Source organism: Pectinophora gossypiella, chromosome 6, assembly GCF_024362695.1.
Source record: "Pectinophora gossypiella chromosome 6, ilPecGoss1.1, whole genome shotgun sequence".
Classification (NCBI taxonomy): Eukaryota; Metazoa; Arthropoda; class Insecta; order Lepidoptera; family Gelechiidae; genus Pectinophora; species Pectinophora gossypiella.
The window spans coordinates 4,860,811-4,880,938 of record NC_065409.1 but is presented as its reverse complement, the minus strand read 5'-3'; the positions used below and the strand labels follow the sequence as shown (position 1 = coordinate 4,880,938).

General features: G+C 38.6%; 1 protein-coding gene across 1 annotated transcript; it reads left to right on the top strand.

The window, feature by feature from the left end:
* Positions 1–262: 262 nt before the first annotated feature.
* On the top strand, positions 263–15,856 carry LOC126367456 (transcription initiation factor TFIID subunit 2). The gene is made up of 19 exons (XM_050010967.1): positions 263–413; positions 490–543; positions 621–784; positions 1,085–1,301; positions 1,606–1,838; positions 1,995–2,172; positions 2,583–2,852; positions 3,441–3,581; positions 3,998–4,278; positions 4,647–4,886; positions 5,329–5,578; positions 5,727–5,889; positions 6,629–6,798; positions 7,260–7,473; positions 8,380–8,581; positions 9,538–9,784; positions 11,661–11,828; positions 13,129–13,257; positions 14,551–15,856. Exons 1-19 carry the CDS (start codon positions 369–371, stop codon positions 14,803–14,805), a joined length of 3,621 nt encoding a protein of 1,206 aa, XP_049866924.1. The 5' UTR covers positions 263–368; the 3' UTR covers positions 14,806–15,856.
* The last annotated feature ends 4,272 nt before the right edge of the window (positions 15,857–20,128 follow it).

The window sequence follows — 20,128 nt, the reverse complement described above, 5'->3', positions numbered from 1 at the left end:
TCCCCGAAGGGTAAGGCAAAGGGAACTATGCCCATACAGCCATGTCTTACGTATTTTTGTTATTTTGACAATGTATCTGTCAGTGTTGCCTTGTCAACAAAATTTCTTTTATTTTGTTATGGACGCGTTCATAAATAAATTTGGACAAAAACCCATGGTAGGAATAGGGATCAAAATAGTAATAGTCCAAACCTTAAAACAATAATGAACGAATGGAACTGGCACATGACATGAACGAATGATTTAAAATGTCATACGGAGCGAAAGCAAGCGCCATCGTAGGAAAATCTTGTTTATTTTTATGATAAATTAATTATAAATGCGATTTATTAATGGGTGATTAAAGTGTACATCGTATTCACGTTACGATGAAGAAAGAAAGAACGGGCGACAATTGTCGTCCATTCAAATTATAAGTATTTTTGTCTATAAAATTACTGTGTGACGAAAGTCTGAATATTTTCTGAAAAATAATTATTTTCCATTACAGCCCACCAGATTTTGAGCTTGACTGGTATAAGTTTCGAAAGGCGAAGTATTATTGTAAGTAGATGGATTTCATATATAAGATTTAAATTACAGGTTATGTTGCTAAAAAATGGTGTTACCCTTACTTCCAGGGGTTCGTTGAATTGACGGTAGTGCCGTTGAAGGACAACTTGAGATACATACGTCTCAATGCTAAACAGTGTCGTATATACAGAGTTTGTCTAAATGACCAATATGAAGCTAACTTCCAGTATTGCGATCCATTTTTGGATATTTGTCAAGCAGACCCAAATGCGTAAGTAATTCATTTCATTGATAAGATCATTTACTAAATACTTTCATAATTTTGTCTTGTATTTCCTTCAGACTACATACTAATTGACTTCTCATTTTAAGAATGTAAGTAAGTAGGTACTAGAGTTTGTTTCAAAATTACTTACATAATGTTGTACAAGAGTGCGATATTCATTGTATTTAAAATAGTTATTTTGTATCAATAATGGAATAACAGTTTTTCAAAAAATGCTCCTAGTATCAACTGTATAATACAATAATAAGAAACAACTGAACACTATGAAAAAGTATTCTCTTACAGGAGATCTTTGGAAATGTTTTCCCAATGCCACCTTCAGGCAGCACAGAAGATAGATCCCGACCACAACTCCGGTGAACTCCACATCCAAGTGCCGGAGGATGCCGCACATTTGGTGGGCGAAGGTCGGGGACTCCGTATTGGGATTGAGTTCTCTCTGGAGTCCCCTCAGGGAGGCATGCATTTTGTAGTGCCAGAGGGAGAAGGGACTTTGGTTGAGGTTTGTTGATTTATAATGATTTCTAGTATAAGTAATTGTAATAGGTCATTTCTATAGGTAGGTAATCAGTTGTTGTTAAATTATTATTATGTTAGTGACCGAAAGTGTAAGTAGTTGTATGAGAAACAAAATGCATTTTATGGATACTAACATTTAATGAACAAACAACAAACACAATAATAAACGTAGATCAAAACACAACAATCATTCTATGCACATTTTGATTATAAAAATATTTATGTATAGTTAACTTAATTCTGTTTATACTATAACCAATCTAACCCTCCAATGACTTTACTTCCAGAAATCAGCTCACATGTTCACCTATGGCCATTCAGCACGACTCTGGTTTCCTTGTGTGGACAGTTTTGCTGAGCCTTGTACGTGGAAGCTAGAGTTTACAGTAGATGAGTCCCTGACTGCCGTATCTTGTGGAGAACTGCTGGACGTGGTGTACACTCCAGACCACAGGAGGAAAACATTCCATTATGTCGTTAATACGCCTGCCTGTGCGCCGAACATTGCTTTGGCTATTGGGTATGTAAATGACATAAAAAGGAGTTATGTTCATTGAATATTATAAAAAAACAAAGTTTTGAAACTACTTCCTTTGTGACTTTGTATCATGTTTAAAATGCTTCTTTCGAGCAGTTGGGTAAAAAGTATATTCTTTATGAAGTGTCCATCTTTCAGACCATTTGAATCATATGTGGATCCACACATAAACGAAGTGACTCACTACTGTCTGCCAAATCTAATGCAGATATTGAAGAATACTGTCCGATATGTGCACGAAGCATTTGGGTTTTATGAAGAAACACTCTCCACTCGATATCCTTATCCTTGTTATAAGCAGGTCTTTGTTGATGAGGTAAGTTTAATAATTTAAAAAACTTAAAAAAGATGAAATAAAGAAATGTTGAAAATTCTTTGCTTTATAGTCAGAAATATTTTTTTATTGTTCTGTAAACAATATTCTATTGTTTCCTATATACATACTATTTTGTTTTAAAAGATTACTTATGCTACTGTTGCCATTATATAGTTTGTTTAGAAAGGCGATTAAAATTTTTAATGAGGCTTTTGTGACTGATTATGCCACCCTGAGTAATCACTCAGCACCTGTGAGGCTGGCATAATCATGCCAGCCTCACAGGTGCTTTTGTGTAGCTATCCCTTAGGTAAAGGATTGGTCAAAGGATTGTGTTGCCTTAAACCAAATAAAAATTACTGAATGCTGTGTCAGTAATATTGGTGACCATACTGTTGTCTAATTTTCAGACCGAGCATGACACAACAGCCTACACAACAATGTCAATCATGAGCACCCACTTACTCCACTCAATCGCTATCATAGACCAGACTTACATAAGCCGTAAAGCCATGGCTCAAGCTGTGGCAGAGCAATTCTTCGGCTGCTTCATCACTATGCAGAACTGGTCAGATCTGTGGCTTGCCAAAGGAATACCAGACTATCTTTGTGGCCTATACTCTAAAAAATGTTTCGGGAACAACGAGTATAGGTATTTGATTCATCAGGAACTGCAGGAGGTAAGACTATTTTGAGGATTTTGTGCCAATATTGTTTTTTGATAACAATTATAGTACAATTAAGATACGACAATAAATAGTAAGTGTCACTATGATGTCTTCTTCTCCTTCCAATCCTTTTATCCCCTGTTGAGATGTAGGGCTCGTATAACAGATTTCCACTCCTCGCGAACTTTTGTAGCGTCTGTAGCTTGCTCCCATGATATGCCGAGAGTTTTTAACTCTCGGTTAACCGGACGTCGCCAGGTCTCTTTGGGCCGCCCCCTTTTGCGTTTTCCACGCGCACACCAGGTCAGAGCAATATTTCTTATCACTGTGGTCCTATGATACACTGGCTCTTAAACGGGTAGCGCTGGTTCGAACCGACTTGTACTTACACCAATGAGTTATTAATTTATCTTAACTGTAGTTTTCACTAACACAGTTGGCGCGACCAATATAGTCGGAAATACGGCTCACCGAATATCATTTAGGTCTAACAGAAAAAGTAAGGTGTGGATTAATTCATCTTTCGATGGATGTCCCTCTGACTACCCTAATTGGGATATAGTCGTGAGCTTATATTATGTAATATTTTTTGGTTTCCAGGTTGTTGCTTATGAAGAACAGTACGGTGGCATTGTCCTGGATCCGTGGCAGCCGCCGGCCAGTGGCGCTCGGGTTGAGATGAAAGATGTTTTCTATTTCCCAGTGAGGAATGTTCATACTATGTCTCCGCGGTACATTGAGGTTAGTTGGTTTATTTACATCATCTTTGGTACTGAGGATTACTTTCGACAGACATGGCAGTTCTCCAATATTTCATACCAACGCGTGTTCTGCGTGAGAGTAAGTGAGAAATGATTATGCTGCTTTCTCTCTCCCACTTTTCTTCACCGTCTGTGATATTTATAAGTCTCTCTTTCACAGATTTTTTTATATCAACTTCATGGCAGGTAAAGGCGGCTTACTATTGCTAAACACAAGCCAAACACCGATAACCGATAAAATATAGTATCATGGGCAGAGAATGTCACATTTCACATCAATAATCAGTAAGAGGTGGTGACAATCGTCCTACATAAGTTATATATACAAACCGACAAGTAATAATATCAGCTTCAAAACTTAAAGCTTACGGTTATTATCTAATTATCTCTTTTCAGGTGATGCGCAAGAAATCCCACCTCGTATTGCGAATGTTAGAACAACGTATTGGCCAAGAGTTGTTACTCCAAGTATTCAACAAGCAACTGTCTCTCGCCACCAATGCCGCCAACACAAAGATCGGTAGTGGAATGTGGAGTCACCTACTGTTGTCTACCAACCTGTTCGTGAAAGCTATATTCACGGTGACAGGCAAAGATATGGCAGTCTTCGTTGATCAGTGGGTGCGAACCGGAGGACATGCCAAGTTTCAGCTTACCTCTGTATTCAATAGGAAAAGGTTTGTGTTGGTTAAAAAAATACTTATTATTTATTAGGTTATTTCCTAAGGCAATTATGTAGGCACAGCTACAAAATTCGATTTGTCTTTCATCGACGATGTTTATCTACTTAGATAGGGTTTGTTGTGCTCACTAGCCGATGCGCGCTTTTCTTGTCGCGCGCTATTGTATAACTCGTGTAACGAGGGTGATCTATGTGAACACAATTCATAAGGACGATCACTCTTTATGCACTCTGTATGCACGTTATAATATGAATTTGCATCGTATACGTGTTCGTACGAGTACGCATGAGACGAATACAGACGAAATCGCGTCCGGAGTGCGATCCGCTTTGAAGTTACATTTTTATATTTTGAATGAACAGGAACACAGTAGAACTTGAAATCCGTCAAGACTGCGTTCACGAGCGGGGTATCAGGAAGTATGTTGGGCCTTTACTGGTCCAACTACAGGAGCTAGACGGCACATTCAAACACACCCTCCAAATTGAGAACACTGTAGTCAAAGCAGACATCACGTGCCACAGCAAGAGTAGAAGGAATAAGAAGAAGAAGATTCCACTGTGTACCGGGGAAGAAGTTGATATGGATCTGTCGGCGATGGAGTAAGTATTATGCTGTTTTAGCAGGTTTTAAAAATGTATGTTCTCCTGTTACTTTAACTTCTTCAAAGAAAGCTAATGTAATGTGATCAGATGGTGGGGTGGTCTTTAGATTAAAACATATAATACCGCGTTAAAATCAACACAGGGATATGAGAATCCCGATATTTCAACAATGTTGCAAGTGCCATGATCACGGGATGACTGATGAAATTGGAGTAAAAGTAGGTAGACCCATTATTCGGTAAAAACCCGGTATTATGTGTATTAATTATGATAATAACCGCGTAAACCTAAAACAATCGTCTCTAGATTTATATTGTTTTAACCTATTTTTTTGTCAATTTAACAGATATTGATCTGTAAAGTGTTTGCTATTATAGTTTATTACCATTTACGCTTTGGCAGCTATCGTGTCCTGACTCCTTACTTTTATTTCTTTCAGCGACTCCCCAGTACTTTGGATCCGCCTGGACCCCGAGATGTCCCTCCTCCGAAGCACGGTGATATCGCAGCCGGACTACCAATGGCAGTACCAGTTACGTCACGAGCGCGACGTTACAGCTCAGAGCGAGGCTATAGACGCGCTGCATAACTTCCCTGAGCCGGCTACAAGGAAGGCGTTAACGGATACCATAGAGAATGAACAGTGCTTTTACAAGATTAGGTGCAAAGCTGCACACTGTTTGACAAAGGTTAGTGTATGTTTGGGTTAACATTACAATTCATTGGAGGTTTTGGTTTTGGTCCTGATATAACTGGATTTTGGGCCTTCTGTCAGGAGTTTGCTCTGTATTTTTTGTCCAAATTTGCAGGAAACTAAATACATGTTCTACACTTTAGGTAGCAAATGCAATGATAAGTTCGTGGGCGGGCCCGCCGGCTATGCTGACGATATTCCGCAAGATGTTCGGCTCGTTCTCCGCGCCTCACATCATCAAACAGAACAACTTTGACAACTTGCAGCACTACTTCCTGCAGAAGACCATCCCTGTTGCTATGGCAGGTTTGTAGCAATCTCTATTGTCTAAAGTTATCGTGGATGATTAGGTTACTTCCATGCTGCATGTTATCCCGACTATTGTCGTAGTAAACATTCTGGACACTCCATATAAAAATCTCATTCTTACTGTGTGCCGGCTTATCACGAAACTGTGATCTGGATAGCCCGCGCGTGCTCCCCCTTACTGTTTACCAGCTTACGGCTTTTTGACTAAAGTAAGACCCATGGGGTGAGGTAAATCTAGCTTGGCGCCCGATACGAATTGCGGGGCAGAGATTTATCATTCATACATAGTAATATTATTTGTTCTATAGTAGAACCGAAAGCCCTTGTCTACTTGAGTGGATTCGGAGCGTATAGGCCTTACGGAGCATTCACGTTTAAGAATATAACCGGCGCGAGGATTTGTCAATGTGATGAAACCAGGCGGGTTAAAAAGGTCTTATTGAAGCAATTCGCCTAAAAAGCAATATAGCTGTTCGCCAATTGTTGACATTGTCCTTACTTGCATATGTGCAAATGTCAAATTGCAATATTGCTTTTTAGATGAATTGCTTTGATGTGGCCTTTTTAACCCTCCTGTTTTACTTATAGGAAGCAATACAGAGTACGACGTCATAACACTCTGTCCGCCGCAACCCGTTCATGTTATATAATAGGCTGACTATGGTAGGTTCACTATTGATAGACTGTCTGTCTCTCATCATCTCTGGTATGTCAACCTTCATTCACTATTTCCCAGGTCTCCGCAACATTCACGGTATATGCCCTCCAGAAGTGGTGCGGTTCTTACTGGACCTGTTCAAGTATAATGACAACTCAAAGAACCACTACTCGGACAACTACTACAAGGCGTCGCTGGTGGACGCCTTGGCTGCGACTATCACGCCTGTCATATCTGTCTTGCAGCCGGTTGGTATTTCTCTACATTTTCATAATGTTTGCTTGTAAGTTAGCGAATAAAAAGCAAAACTCAGCTGCTTATCTTTAGAAGAATTGGTGATAATTCAGACGGACTCAAACTTAACCTGATTGTTTACCAGCTCTTGAACTAGTGTTGTCCTTCACTTACAATAAGTGCAGGAGAGAGATGGAGCTAGTTTTAGTCTTGTCTTTTGTACCATTATAGACCATAATAATCTCCCCTGGTCGATGGATGTGGCTTCTCTCTTCGATCGGAGGGGCTACGGAGTATTCTCTGCCACATTTTCTCTTAAAACGTACACAAAATCGTTGAAAATGTATCCAAATCATCATTATCTCAAGCCTTATTCCGTTTTCAAGGGGTCCGCTTACCCAATCTGAACATCTGACAGGTCCGATTGTTTACAGAAGCGGAGATATATGAAAGTAACATGTTATTTTTCCAACAGGGCGCACCAATAACAGCGGATTCTCTATCAGCTGATACAAAATTGGTTCTTGAGGAAATTACTCGGGTACTGAATTTGGAGAAAGTGTTGCCATGCTACAAAAACACGATCACAGTCAGCTGTTTGCGTGCTATACGGAGGATGCAACAGTGTGGCCATCTACCTAGCATTCCGACAATATTTAGAGCGTACGCCCAGTACGGAATGTATATTGGTTAGTATCAAGATATTGGTGCTGATTTCAGTACATACCATCTCAGTGTACTTTAAGTTATACCTGTCATTTTCTTATCCGCTTAAAAGGAAAGAGACGGGTAATCGACAGGCATAAAATTTATGGATCACACGTCAAAAATCCACCCAAAATTTTATATTTGTCAACAACCCGACAGAATTAAGTTGAAAGCACACGTCTAACTAGTTGCATATCAGCGAGATACCTATTTTATTCGTCCGTAATGAGTAGCCCTACTCATTCATTTTAAAATTAACAGTTGTCAATTTTCCTTCCTTTCCATTTCGGAGCATAAGAAAATGACTAAATAATAATTATTAATAAAATATATAATTAATAAAATAATTTAAAATAAAATTAGGTGTTTTCTGGAATCAGGGCCATTGTGTATGGTAGACTGTAAAATATTGTTTTATTATTACTTTTTTTTTTACTGTATGGGAAACGATATTTGGATTTGTATTTTAAAAGCAGAGACCACGATGTACTACTCACTATGATCCTGACATATCACTTTCGCTTTGTACACTCTCATTAAAATGTCATTTTATTATAATTATGCCGTTTGGAGTAGTTATCGACCTGGTGAGAGCCCTCAGCGATCCCCACTAGTCCGGCGCAACAGTTAGTATGGTCCGGCCAAAAAGTTAATGTCCGGCAAATATATGCAGCAAATCTCATCACAGGCCTTTACATCTTTATCAGATGATTCAAACAGCGTTTCTGTGGCAGCAAATCTACAATGTCACATAATAAAAAAGAGTAGTTATTTGACCTTTCTATTATTTTTTTTCGTTCTCTCTCAACAAGTTCGAATCATCTGAGGTACCTTTCTCAATTCTTGTAATATAAACCATCATAGTATAAATCTTCATTTTTCTCCAGACGTGCGGCTAGGCGCGTTTGAATGCCTAGTGGACTTCGTGCGAGTGGACGGCAAGCCAGAAGACCTAGCATCTCTCCTATCTGCCGTGGAGAGCGACCAAGACCCTGGCGTGAGGCACGGGCTCGCCAGATTACTGATCAATAACCCGCCGTTTGAACGAGCGCAGAGACATAGACTGGACACTGAAGCTGTCGTCCACAGGTAAGACTGTTTTTTTACAAGTTTCCTATATTTATTTAGTGGATTTCGTGCGAGTGGACGGCTAGCCAGAAGACTTAGCTTCTCTCCTATTTGCTGTGGAGAGCGACCGGGAGCCTGGCGTGAGGGCCGTGAGGCACAGGCTCGCTAGTTTACTGATCAACATCTCGTCGTTTGAACGCGTGCAGAGACGTCGGCTTGACACTGAGCCTATTGCCCACAGGTAAGACTGTTTTTTCACAAGTTTCCTATATTTAACTACTTAGTGGATTTCGTGTGAACGGCCGGCAAGCCATCAGACTTAGCTTCTCTCGTATCTGCCGTGGTGAACGATCAGGACCCTGGCGTGAGGCATACGATCCGCCGTTTGATTCAGGCTATCGTTCATAGGTAAGACTGTCTGTTTTATAAATTTGTCTTCAAATAAGTATCATGTCCTCGGCAAACCAGAATACTTTGCGTCTCCTCTATATGCCGTGGAGACCGTTTATGACTCTGGAGCGAGGTTTTGTTAAATTATTGATCCATAACTCGCCGTTTGAACACTGAATGAGGCTGTTGTTTATTGGTGAGATTGTTTCTTTTGTAACTTCATTGTCTACTTGATGTTATAAATATGTTTTTAAATTTGATTTTCCTATGTGGGAAAGGATTCGCTCATGGTTGTGGGGTGTTTTAAGCACGACGGAGCTAGGTTCATCATTGTTTTGTTGTTTCTCGACGGGAAGATGGTTAAGGCTGTAAAATAAACTATATTATCTTATCTTTTTAAAGTAGAATTGACTTGAATTTGAGATTGGTGGAAAACTAGACATTCATTCAATGTTAAAGTATTCGTAATGTAACATAATGCTAGCATATTTACAATGATAGGCAGAATTTACCGTAGGTATTTTTTATTACATTGCACTACATTGTGTCTATTATTTTGTTTCTTCTGTATTTTCAAACTTTTTCAGACTATGGAACAACATAAACAGCCATCTGTCGAACGACGCGAGACTGCGTTGCGACCTCGTAGACTTATACTACACTCTTTACGGAAACAAACGACCAATATGCGTACCCCTACCGGAGATACAGGCCATGATGAAACAGATGCACAACAAGGAACGCGAACGGCTGGAGAGGGAGAGGGAACTGAAAGAGAAAGAGAGGCAGAAAGAAATAGAGTTGAAGCCTGTTATCAAACAGGAGATAGATGATGTAAGTTATTAATTATAATAATAATTATTAAACACTTTATTGCACCTTCTATGCTGTTCTGGGAGCAAATAAAAAACATAGAAAACGTTCAGCTGCTTTTCTTCCCGGGCATGTCGTAAAAACCGACAGAGGGATTGTGTCCTCTAACATGATGGACTAATGTTATGGGCGATAGGCTGATCCCTTATCACCATAAGGTTCATCATATCCAGCTTACGACATCGTATCAACAGTGGCTGCAAGTTGTCTTTGATTACTTGTGGCTCTGCCCACCCCATTAGGGATTACGTGTGTGAGTTTATGTATGTATGTTATTGCACATACAGTCACAAAACGTTTAAAATGTAAATAAGTTTTTTTGTAACTGTGCCTTATTTGAGTTCAATAAAGTATATTTGTATTTGCAAGGAGGAATGGCGGCGTTATCGGTTATCGACTTAATTGATGACCGAGAAATGCTAATCTAGCAATCACAAGCCAGTAAAATGATCAAATAACAATTTTATTTTTATTTTGGCTTATTAAAGAATATTAATTAGAAACAGGTAACAATGTTGAAGACTATTCGACCAACTTGACAAAGTCTATTAAAAAGTATAAAAATATTATTGGACCAGATTGTCATAGTGTCATGTCGTGGTGTTTCTAGCCTATTATAATGGACGTGTCATAATTATTTCTTTTCTACATTTAAATACATTTTGTAGGTGATTGATTCATTTCAAAAGTCTTTATTATACATTAAAGAAATTACAGTATTACAGACACAGTTTAACAATACTTAGAAGAATGAATTTAGTACAAACATTTCGCCAGTCATTAACACGTTGTCAGTCCAGTGATCCATACACGAATCATGATGGACAAGCTCCATATGTCCATGACCCATACATGGGTCACTAAGAAACGACCAAGTACGCAGTAAGGGCGGGTGCCCCACTTGGATCCCGGGTAACTTAGCAAAGGTTGTTCAATTTACAAGAAAGTCAGAACATTTTCTATGGGGCTGTCAACGTGTTAAGCCATACGGAAATTGATTAACATTTTGTAGGTAAAATCTCCGTGATAGCCCTAAGAAGTGCGGAGAACGCGTGACTAACATTGTGTAGTCACTGTTCTAAACCACTTCACTGAATTCGACTTTATAGTGTTTGATTGATATCACGTGGTTTCCTAGATTTGTGCCCGATGGCACTATTGCCATTATTTTATCGTGCGAGGTGAAGTACCAACCTCAACCTCATCAACCCTGGTATAAATGTTATTATTCAGCCGTCACAGGCCCCTGACATGCCTCATGTAACGACTACTTACTTACATCAGTAAGTAGTAACCGGGGCCAACGGCTTAACGTGCCTTCCGAAGCACGGATCATCTTACTATTGCCATTAACCGGGCATATGCTCGCCCCCTATGGGCCTTGCAGTGCGTGTACGAGTATACAGGGTGTTAGTGACATGAGACATCGTACCGAATACTAAGAGGGATTATTCAGACCATGATTCTGAGTTAATATCATGTGGAATTTTCCGTCGCAATAGTATAGAATTTAAAATAATTTAAAAAAGTCATGAATTTTGCGACACCCTGTATAATCGTACACGCACTGTCACTAACAACCTGTATACTATATAGCTCCCCTTTCGGAAAACAGGTGTGAATGTATGTTATATATGATGATGTTATCATATATGTAATAATTGATGAATATATATTATGATATGATATATCCCTTGCGTCGATGTGACGCATTGGAGGAGGTATTTTATTTATAAGATGTTTGTTTGGTTTTTAATTATACAATGAATAAAGTGTTAAAATAGAATAGTATATGATATATTATATAATATGATGGTATATTACATTATGTTTGTAGGTAAAATATGAGTCTGAAGTGGGCCCGATGGAAGAGGCGCCTCCACTGAATACTGGTGTTTCTGCTATCAAGGAGGAACTACTGCCGGTGCCACTTTCCAGCATAAAGGAAGAAGACGTCAGAATTGACGTCACGTCCGTGCAGGATATGCCGATCCGGGTGTACAGCGTATGTAAATCATTCATTACATACACAACCCATTCAATCAGTCGGTTCATTACATTTTATTATTATTATTATTATATTTGTCATTTCCATATTTCGGGACTATGGAGTCCCGGACTTATTATTATTTATTTATTTATTTAATGGAACACTTACAGCTATGCACATTACAACATTTAAGACATAATTAAACAAAGTAAAACAGTACTAATGGGAAAGCCAATTACAAGTGAACACAACATTCATCATAGAAAACAACATCTAGTCTGATAATTTTATTCTATTGTATTCGTTTTGCGTAAGGGACAGCCTCCGTGGTCTAATGGATAGAGCTTGGGCTCACGATCTGGAGGTCCGGGTTCGATTCCCGATGGGGACATTATCGGCTTGAATCACCTGATAGTCCGAAAAAGGAAGATGATCGTTGGTCCTGACTATTAGCCGTATAAACACCTCCACCAACCCGTAGTGGAGCAACGTGGTGGAGTATGGCCTTTTCAGTTGATTGACGGGAGGCCTGTGTCCAGCAGTGGGACGAATGTGGGCTGTTTATGGTATACAGGGTGTTAGTGACATCGTAACGAAAACTTTGAGGGATGATTCAGACCACGATTCTGAGTCAATATCAAGTGGATTTTTCCGTCGCAAAATTCATGTTTTTTTTTTAGTTTTTTAAAATTATTTTCAATTCTATACTTTTGCGATGGAAAATTCCACTTGATATTAACTCAGAATAATCAGCTGAATCATCCCTCTCAGTATTCGTTACGATGTCACTTACACCCCGTACAAGTACATACGGTAGCCATACAAGTAGGTATGGGTGTTAGTGACACCGTAACGAATATTGAGGGGGATGATTCAGACCATGATTCTGAGTTGAAATCAAGTGGAAATTCCTGTCAAAAAATTCATGATTTTTTTTGTGTTTTTCTTAATTATTTTTCTATCCATACTTTTGCGACGAAAAATTCCACTTGATATCAACTCAGAATCATGGTCTGAATCATCCCCCTCAATATTCGTTACGGTGTCACTAACACCCTGTATAATGTATGTATTTATATAGTTTGTTTTCATTGCAGTAAATGTTGTATACGCTTGTAATTGGCAAGGATATACACCAAATTATTCTTATTATAATGCTGTTTAAGTTTCTTATATGTATTGCTGTATGTGTACCTAAGTAAATAAATAGACTGCTGCACCAACATTTGCATAAAATTCTTCAGTATGGGTGCGTCAGTCCTATAAGAAAACACCTTCGGGATACTCAATACAATATCGGTTTGATTTTGCCTAGGACGACTCCAAACGCGAGTTTATATCGGACAACGCGGTGCCACTGCCTGGAATCACGGGGTCTTTAGGCCCTATTGGCTTCGAACCAGGGATGTTCAGACACGATAAGGATGACCTAGGAGGCCCCAAGGTTAGTACCATTCATCTCTTAGTTTCGATTTGTGTCGATTCTGTCTGATACAAACTTAATTTGAATTTGAATTGGTAGTTCTAAAATTAAATCCCTAGAAATGCATTTTCGGAGGTATGTGATGTAATCTTTATTGGACTGGTTTTTATTGGACCTTCGCGGGTTGGGAGGTCAGATAGGCAGTCGCTCTGTAAACAACCGGATGTGACAAATCTTCAAGTTAGGTAAGCGGACTTTGTGAAAAACTGGATAATGCTAGGGAAATGATGAGTTCTAAAACTAATTCTCTCCCTTTCTTACATTTGTTGGAAGTGTAGGATTAAAATAAAACTAGCCGCAAGCTTTATTAGCAAGTTTAACGTGTACCCGCTTATGAACTTTCATATTTTTTACTGGCCCTAACTAAAACGACTACTGGCGGTCAAGTAATGAACAGTCTGATGGCGGGAAAATTGCTGACACCGATCTGTAGTCTAATTTATGTTGGCAATATAAACTGTATCGCAGCAAAGATATTTTAATACCGTGTTTAGTGATATCCTCGACAGACGATGCTATGACAAGTTATATAATTCGTAAATAGCGGAAGCCTGTGCGACGGCCGTCCGCTCTGATTCCGCTCTTATTAAACCTATTTTGGTTGTCAATGGCGCCGATTCTGACAAACCAAATTTAATTTTAGGCTAGTAGCTCTAAAACTACTGCCGTCCTTTACTTACGACGAGTGAAAGACAGAGATAATGCTAGTTTAAGTTTTTAAATTAAAATCAAGTCGGTGTCGCTAGAAATTATTGCCATTATGTCGTTAATTATAATATAATTATATTATAATTAATGTTTACCGGATTCGGTGTTTTATCTCTCAGTGTGATCTCGTTTTTAGGTGACTTGATTCATTAAAATTATTATTGATCGGTGTACATTCATTCAGGCTGGTTATTATACCTAATTATACGGATAATGACACTAATAAAAGGTAAAAACTGAAAAATAAAAACTAGAAAGTAAAATGTATAGTAGCTACGATGTAACGAACAATATATCCTTTACATTATTAATAAAACACACTAGATCTATCTCTTTCTTGCACACGTAAGTGAAGGACGGCAATAGTTTTCAGAGCTGTCAAACTAAAATTAGGTTAAGTTTGTGTCCGTCAGAATTGAAATCAATATCGGGTTCTTTCTTACCGCGTTCAGTCAGGAATATTAAAGACTGATAATAGCCGCGTTAACCTCAAACAATTAGCGACTTTTCTAGAAGACGTTACTTCACAAATAACCTTCTTTACAGCCCAAGAAGAAGAAGAAAGACAAGAAGAAACACAAGCACAAACATAAACACAAACACAGCAGTAAGGACAAGTCATCAAAGGACAAATCTCTGGACTATAAGGACAGATCTCTGGGGTCATTCCCCTCTCGGCCGCCGTCAAGTACTGAACACCTGAAGATTAAGGAGGAAACCAGAGAGACGTTCAGTTCGTTTAGCTCAAGCCAAAGTCCTTCTGAGGATATGTCGTCAATGCAAAGCAACATGACGTTCTAGATCTAAGATTATGCTATAGTAAGTACCACACCTTGGGTTGTACAGAGAAGCGAAACCACGAGTTCAAACAATGCGAACGAAAGACAGAGACAGTGCAAGTAATGCTCAAGATAGAAAGAGATAGATTGCAGTGGGTTACCCTGCTGCCGCGTAAACCCAGCGCAAGTACCATCAGGCGCTTTATAGTAGTCAGATTATAATAGTGAGTGCACGTGTGTGGTTGCCAGCCTACGTGGCATAAGGACTAGTGTCATATTGGAATCTATAATTAAGTGAGCGAGATAGCAATAAGGAAATTACAATATACTCGAAAGAGCAAGTTGTATTTTGTAGGCACTTGTAACTTTTTTGAACGGAAAAAATATTTACCAGTTTCGTAGAAGATCAATGGTGCTGATTCCAGTATACACCGTCTAATTTTATTTAAAGTTATATCTATCATTTTCTAATTCACCCAAAAGAAAAAGGACGGATGATTGACAGCTGTTAATTTTAAAATGAATGAGTGAATGAAAGAATTGCCCGGGTGAATAAAATAGGCATCTTGCAAAAATGTTACCCGTTTGACGATTCGATTCGATTTGATTTTACGCCTGTTGATTACCCGTCCCTTTCCTTTTTGGCGGATGACAAAATTAGAGGTATAATTTAAAATAAACTTAGATGATGTGTACTGGGACCAGCACCATTATCTATATATAAAAAAAATAATCTAAGGGCAAGTCTTTAGTGTATAGAAATGCATTTAAAGTTTGATTATGGAACATTATCTGTAATAATGGTCTCATAACACGTAGGTTATAAGTGTTTATTGGACGAAATTATTTAATATTTAGTGATCTGTTTCAGTACCTAAGGTTATTGAACATTATTACATAATTATTAGTGTTTGTTGATTATGTATCATTATGATTGTATTGTACTGATTATGGTGAATATTATGTTTACGTTGGTATTACTTGTTAAGACTACAATAGATTAAGAATGAGTAAAAGTATAAAAGATAATCGAGAGTAACTGGAAATTTTAATAAATCTTTGTTTAAATTCTATTATTTGTTTTAGTGGTGATAAAATTAACACATAAGTATTATATTTGTCTTTTATGTAACGACGCCTTGGTTTTTACTTGGTAAGAGTAGCTTCATCTGCTTTCGGAAGAGGAAAGGAGCATAATCCACAAGCATAATCAGCATAATCGAGGAAAAGAACACACACCAGAGCCTGTCTTAATTGCAAACGTCATAGTCACGGTGCGTATCGTCCTTTACGTAAGGTGTTTTAACGGGTCGGTCCCAATAAAATAAATAAATTACTATTGAGAATTACCATTAATGGTAACAGTGACAGTTTTGGGAACAATAATTCACATTCGTCAATTATTTTATTTTATTTTATTTTATTTTATTTTATTTGGGGAGCTTATCGCATAAATTCGGATATCAATTAGTATCGTGGGATTGTTTTGAAAAAAATGTGCAAGTTCTAATTCTGAACTTGCATACTTATTAACTAATGGAACCCGTGCCGTGGTAGCTCAGTTGCAAGAACTTGGCCACTTGGCCGCTTGGTCACTGTGAGGTCGCAGGTTTGAACCCCAGCACGGGCTTAAATCTATGATTTCCGAATTTGTTGTAGAATTTATGTTTGGATTATATATACACTTCTCATCAAAAAAATCGAAACACTTCCGTTTTCATTGTTTCTGTCCGAATTTAACACAAAAAAGAATTCATACGATGAAAAAAAATACATAAATGTATAGCTGGCAGTTTGGCCATTACAGTATTAAGCGAAAATTCTAAATTCAAAATTAGAATTTCATTTGTTTATCTTATAAACGAAATGAATCACTGTTTTGAGACAAATGTGTGTTTAGGGTTGGAGTACATTTAGCGTTTAAAAACTAAAAATTGGCGCCTATCCTTAAACTTTTTGTTTTTTATTTCAATACTGTGACTTTGGGACGTCTGAAAAAAGGTTTTTTTTCTAAAACGTATGGATACTTCGCCCACAGAAGCCGCCCAAGTTGTGGCATTGCTGGATTCCGGCCTTAGTCAGCGTGTTGTGGCTGCAAGACTGCATCTAAGCCTGTCATCTGTTCATAGAGTCTATAAACGTTATCGGGAGACTGGTTTGTTCACGCGCCGTTCAGGATCTGGCAGGAATCGGGTCACTTCTGAGCGAGATGATCGATTTATTGTAACAACTTCTTTAAGAAATCGACGCCTTAACGCTTTTCAACTGCAGCAGCGGCTTCGTGTTGTACGAAGGGTGGCTGTAAGTGACTCTACAATTAGAAGAAGGTTGAAGGATCGTGGACTGGTACCGCATAAGCCAGCAAATGGGCCGAAATTAACTGCAGACCATCGAAGAGCGCGCCTTAACTTTGCACGTGAGCACCTAAATTGGTCATACCTACAGTGGAGCAAAGTTCTCTTTTCTGATGAGTGTAAAATTATGCTGTATGGTAACGACGGAAGGAACAAGGTCTACAGAAGAGACGGAGAACGCTATGCACAATGCTGCATTGAAGAAAAGGTCAGCTATGGTGGCGGTTCGTGGACGGTTTGGGGAGGAATCAGCGCCGACGGTAAGACAGAGCTTGCTTTCGTGTCTGGGCCACGTCTGCCTGCACTAAACTGTCATCGGTACGTCGAAGAGTGTCTCGAGCCTCATGTGATGCCCTATGCACATTTTATTGGCAACGGCTTCATATTCATGCACGACAATGCTAGGGCTCACACCGCGGGCGTCGTACGAGATTATCTTAACGAAGTCGATATCTCTATTATGGAATGGCCAGCAAGAAGCCCGGACATGAATCCCATTGAACATCTGTGGGATGAATTAAAGAGACGAATTCGAGCAAGAGATCCTGCCCCAGAAACACTTAGCCAGCTGCAAGATGCAATCCAAGAGGAATGGGACAATATACCACAGCATGTGATCGTGACTCATCCGATCGATGAAGAACCGTATGGAAGCAGTAATTAGAGCTCGGGGAGGGAATAAAGTTATTAAATAAACGTTTTATCCATTTCCTTTATACTCCATACGGAATAAAAATGACTCATTTAACAAAATACGAAACCTATGAAAAATTCATTTAAATTTAGAACATTAACATTAAGATTTGATAAGCTCATATTACTCACTATTAAACGACATTTAACATTTATTCCTAAATGTACACATTTTTCTGATAATCCTGACAAAACGTAAACTTGCAAGGTGTTTCGATTTTTTTGATGAGAAGTGTATTTATCATGCGCTTAGCGGTGAAGGTAATCGGAATAGTGGGGCCGACTTTGCTTCAAGGACGATGCGTGGCTGCGAGGCATCTTGATTTATTAGCGAGTGGAGAATTAGACCCGTCTGCTACTTGGCTTGACCCCTGACATACGTCAATTTGGTTAAGTTTCATTTTATTTTAATTCAATTCAAATTCAAAAATATCTTTATTCAGTAGTTAACATAGTTACACTTTGAATCGTCAATTTAACATAACGAACGTCTCATCCGCCTAAAACTATTGCAGCTTCTCATTACCTGTATAGCCGGGGGCTAAATAAACGCGTTCTATGTTTTTTTATCGCATCCTTTCTAACATATAAAACTACAGGGGTACATGGGCTGGTCATCTATTTCATTACACTTTTAATTTTCGACTTTCCGTCTTAGACCTTGGTATCAAAAGTTGCTTCAAATTGTTTATAGCTTCTTTATCTGCCTACCTTAATAAGGAAGAGACGGTGCGTAGGGGCCAGATAATTTCGTCGCGAATGAAAGAACAAAGAGAATCGTATGCTGCTAATGCACACGGCGGCGGTTATAAAGACCGCTCTGTCGATGTCTGCTGCGTACGCGCTTTTATTGCTTTGGGTACATCTTTGAACACCTGTGGTCAATTTCATTACCGTTAACGTTAAAATATTCTAGAATCATTTGTCTTTTTACAAATAACCAGTTAGAAGTAAGTTGCCGCCATACTTAGGTTTTAAATCCACGGTAATGATAATGCCTTCAGGTGTTCGAAGAACTACCTTTTCGCGGTCAAAAAGGCAGCCCCTGTCTGCGTAGGTCTTTGCTTGGCGGATCAATAATAATCCTTAGCTGGTTGTTAAGGTCGGTCTTCTAGCACACAACCCATATTGGATTGGACCCCGTATCACTGCGATGTAAGTCATTAATGTAGTGAGACTAAAGATATACATAGTTGGCAATGACTGGGCGTATATACTATACACTCTTTCTCTGCCTACCCTTTTGGGGATACAGGCGTGATGCTATGTTATGTTACATTAAAGATTGGTTTCAAACTAGCCGTACGGTAAAGGTAACACAAAACTTCACGCTAAGATCGAGTAACCGCTATCGCTTGTAGATCGTCGGATCAAATTACACCCCTAACCTAGAGATTAGGAAGTAGCTCGGACAGTATCATGTGTCTACTTTCATGTACTCTGTCAGACAGAAACCAAATAAATGCTTATCTATCATATATAAACTCACGCCCGTAATCCCAAATGGGGTCAACAGAGCCTCAATTACCTAATCATAGGACAACTTGCAGTCGTTACTGATGCGTTGTCTTGATAGATATGATGAACTGGTTGGTGGTAGGCGATCAGCTCATCTATCATTTAAAAAAAAAACGTGAAAATCCCTTTGTCGAGTTTTCACGTCATGTACGGGGCGACAAACAGCCGAACGCGTTCTGGGGAGTTAAAAAGGACACATCGAAGCAATTCATCTAAAAAAAAAGCAATATTGCAATTTGACATTTGCGCATATAAAAGTAGATATGTGCGCAATGCAAACAAATGTCAAATAGCAAAATTGCTTCTTTAGATGAATTGGTTTGATGTGGCCTTTTTAACCCTCCTGTTCTTTTTTCAGCGTAGAAGCAATTCATTTCGTTTCTGTGCGTTAAAAAAAATATTTTGAAAGTCTTTAAAAAATTCGCCTCGCGACTTTTAGTCTCTACAACATAGTCATTAATTTGTGTTGCTAATGGAATATGTGAGACATTAATTTATTTTATTATTTAAATTAAATGTGTATTAAAATTTACAAACTACCTAGCCTAATTGAAACCAGATTCGAGCTTATCAGTTTGACATGTCTGGTATCTCAGGTCAAACTACGTTGCAAAAAATAACTAATCTGATTGTTAATAAATTTTTTCAGATAGCATAGCTGGAGGCATTTTATACTGCCTATAAAATCGTATAATAATAATAATCAATAACTTTATTGCCTTATAGGCATAGATCATGAACCCTGGTGCCCTGGAGGGCGCAGCAAATGTAGGAGAGGGA

What these genes read in the sequence shown, in the direction of transcription:
- LOC126367456 (XM_050010967.1), top strand. Translation starts at nt 369, where the DNA reads ATGAAGAAAGAAAGAACGGGCGACAATTGTCGTCCATTCAAATTA. An exon ending in CCAGTACGGAATGTATATTG is followed by an intron (nt 7,474 to 8,379) that starts GTTAGTATCAAG and finishes ATTTTTCTCCAG; the next exon opens with ACGTGCGGCTAGGCGCGTTT. An exon ending in ATGACCTAGGAGGCCCCAAG is followed by an intron (nt 13,258 to 14,550) that starts GTTAGTACCATT and finishes CCTTCTTTACAG; the next exon opens with CCCAAGAAGAAGAAGAAAGA.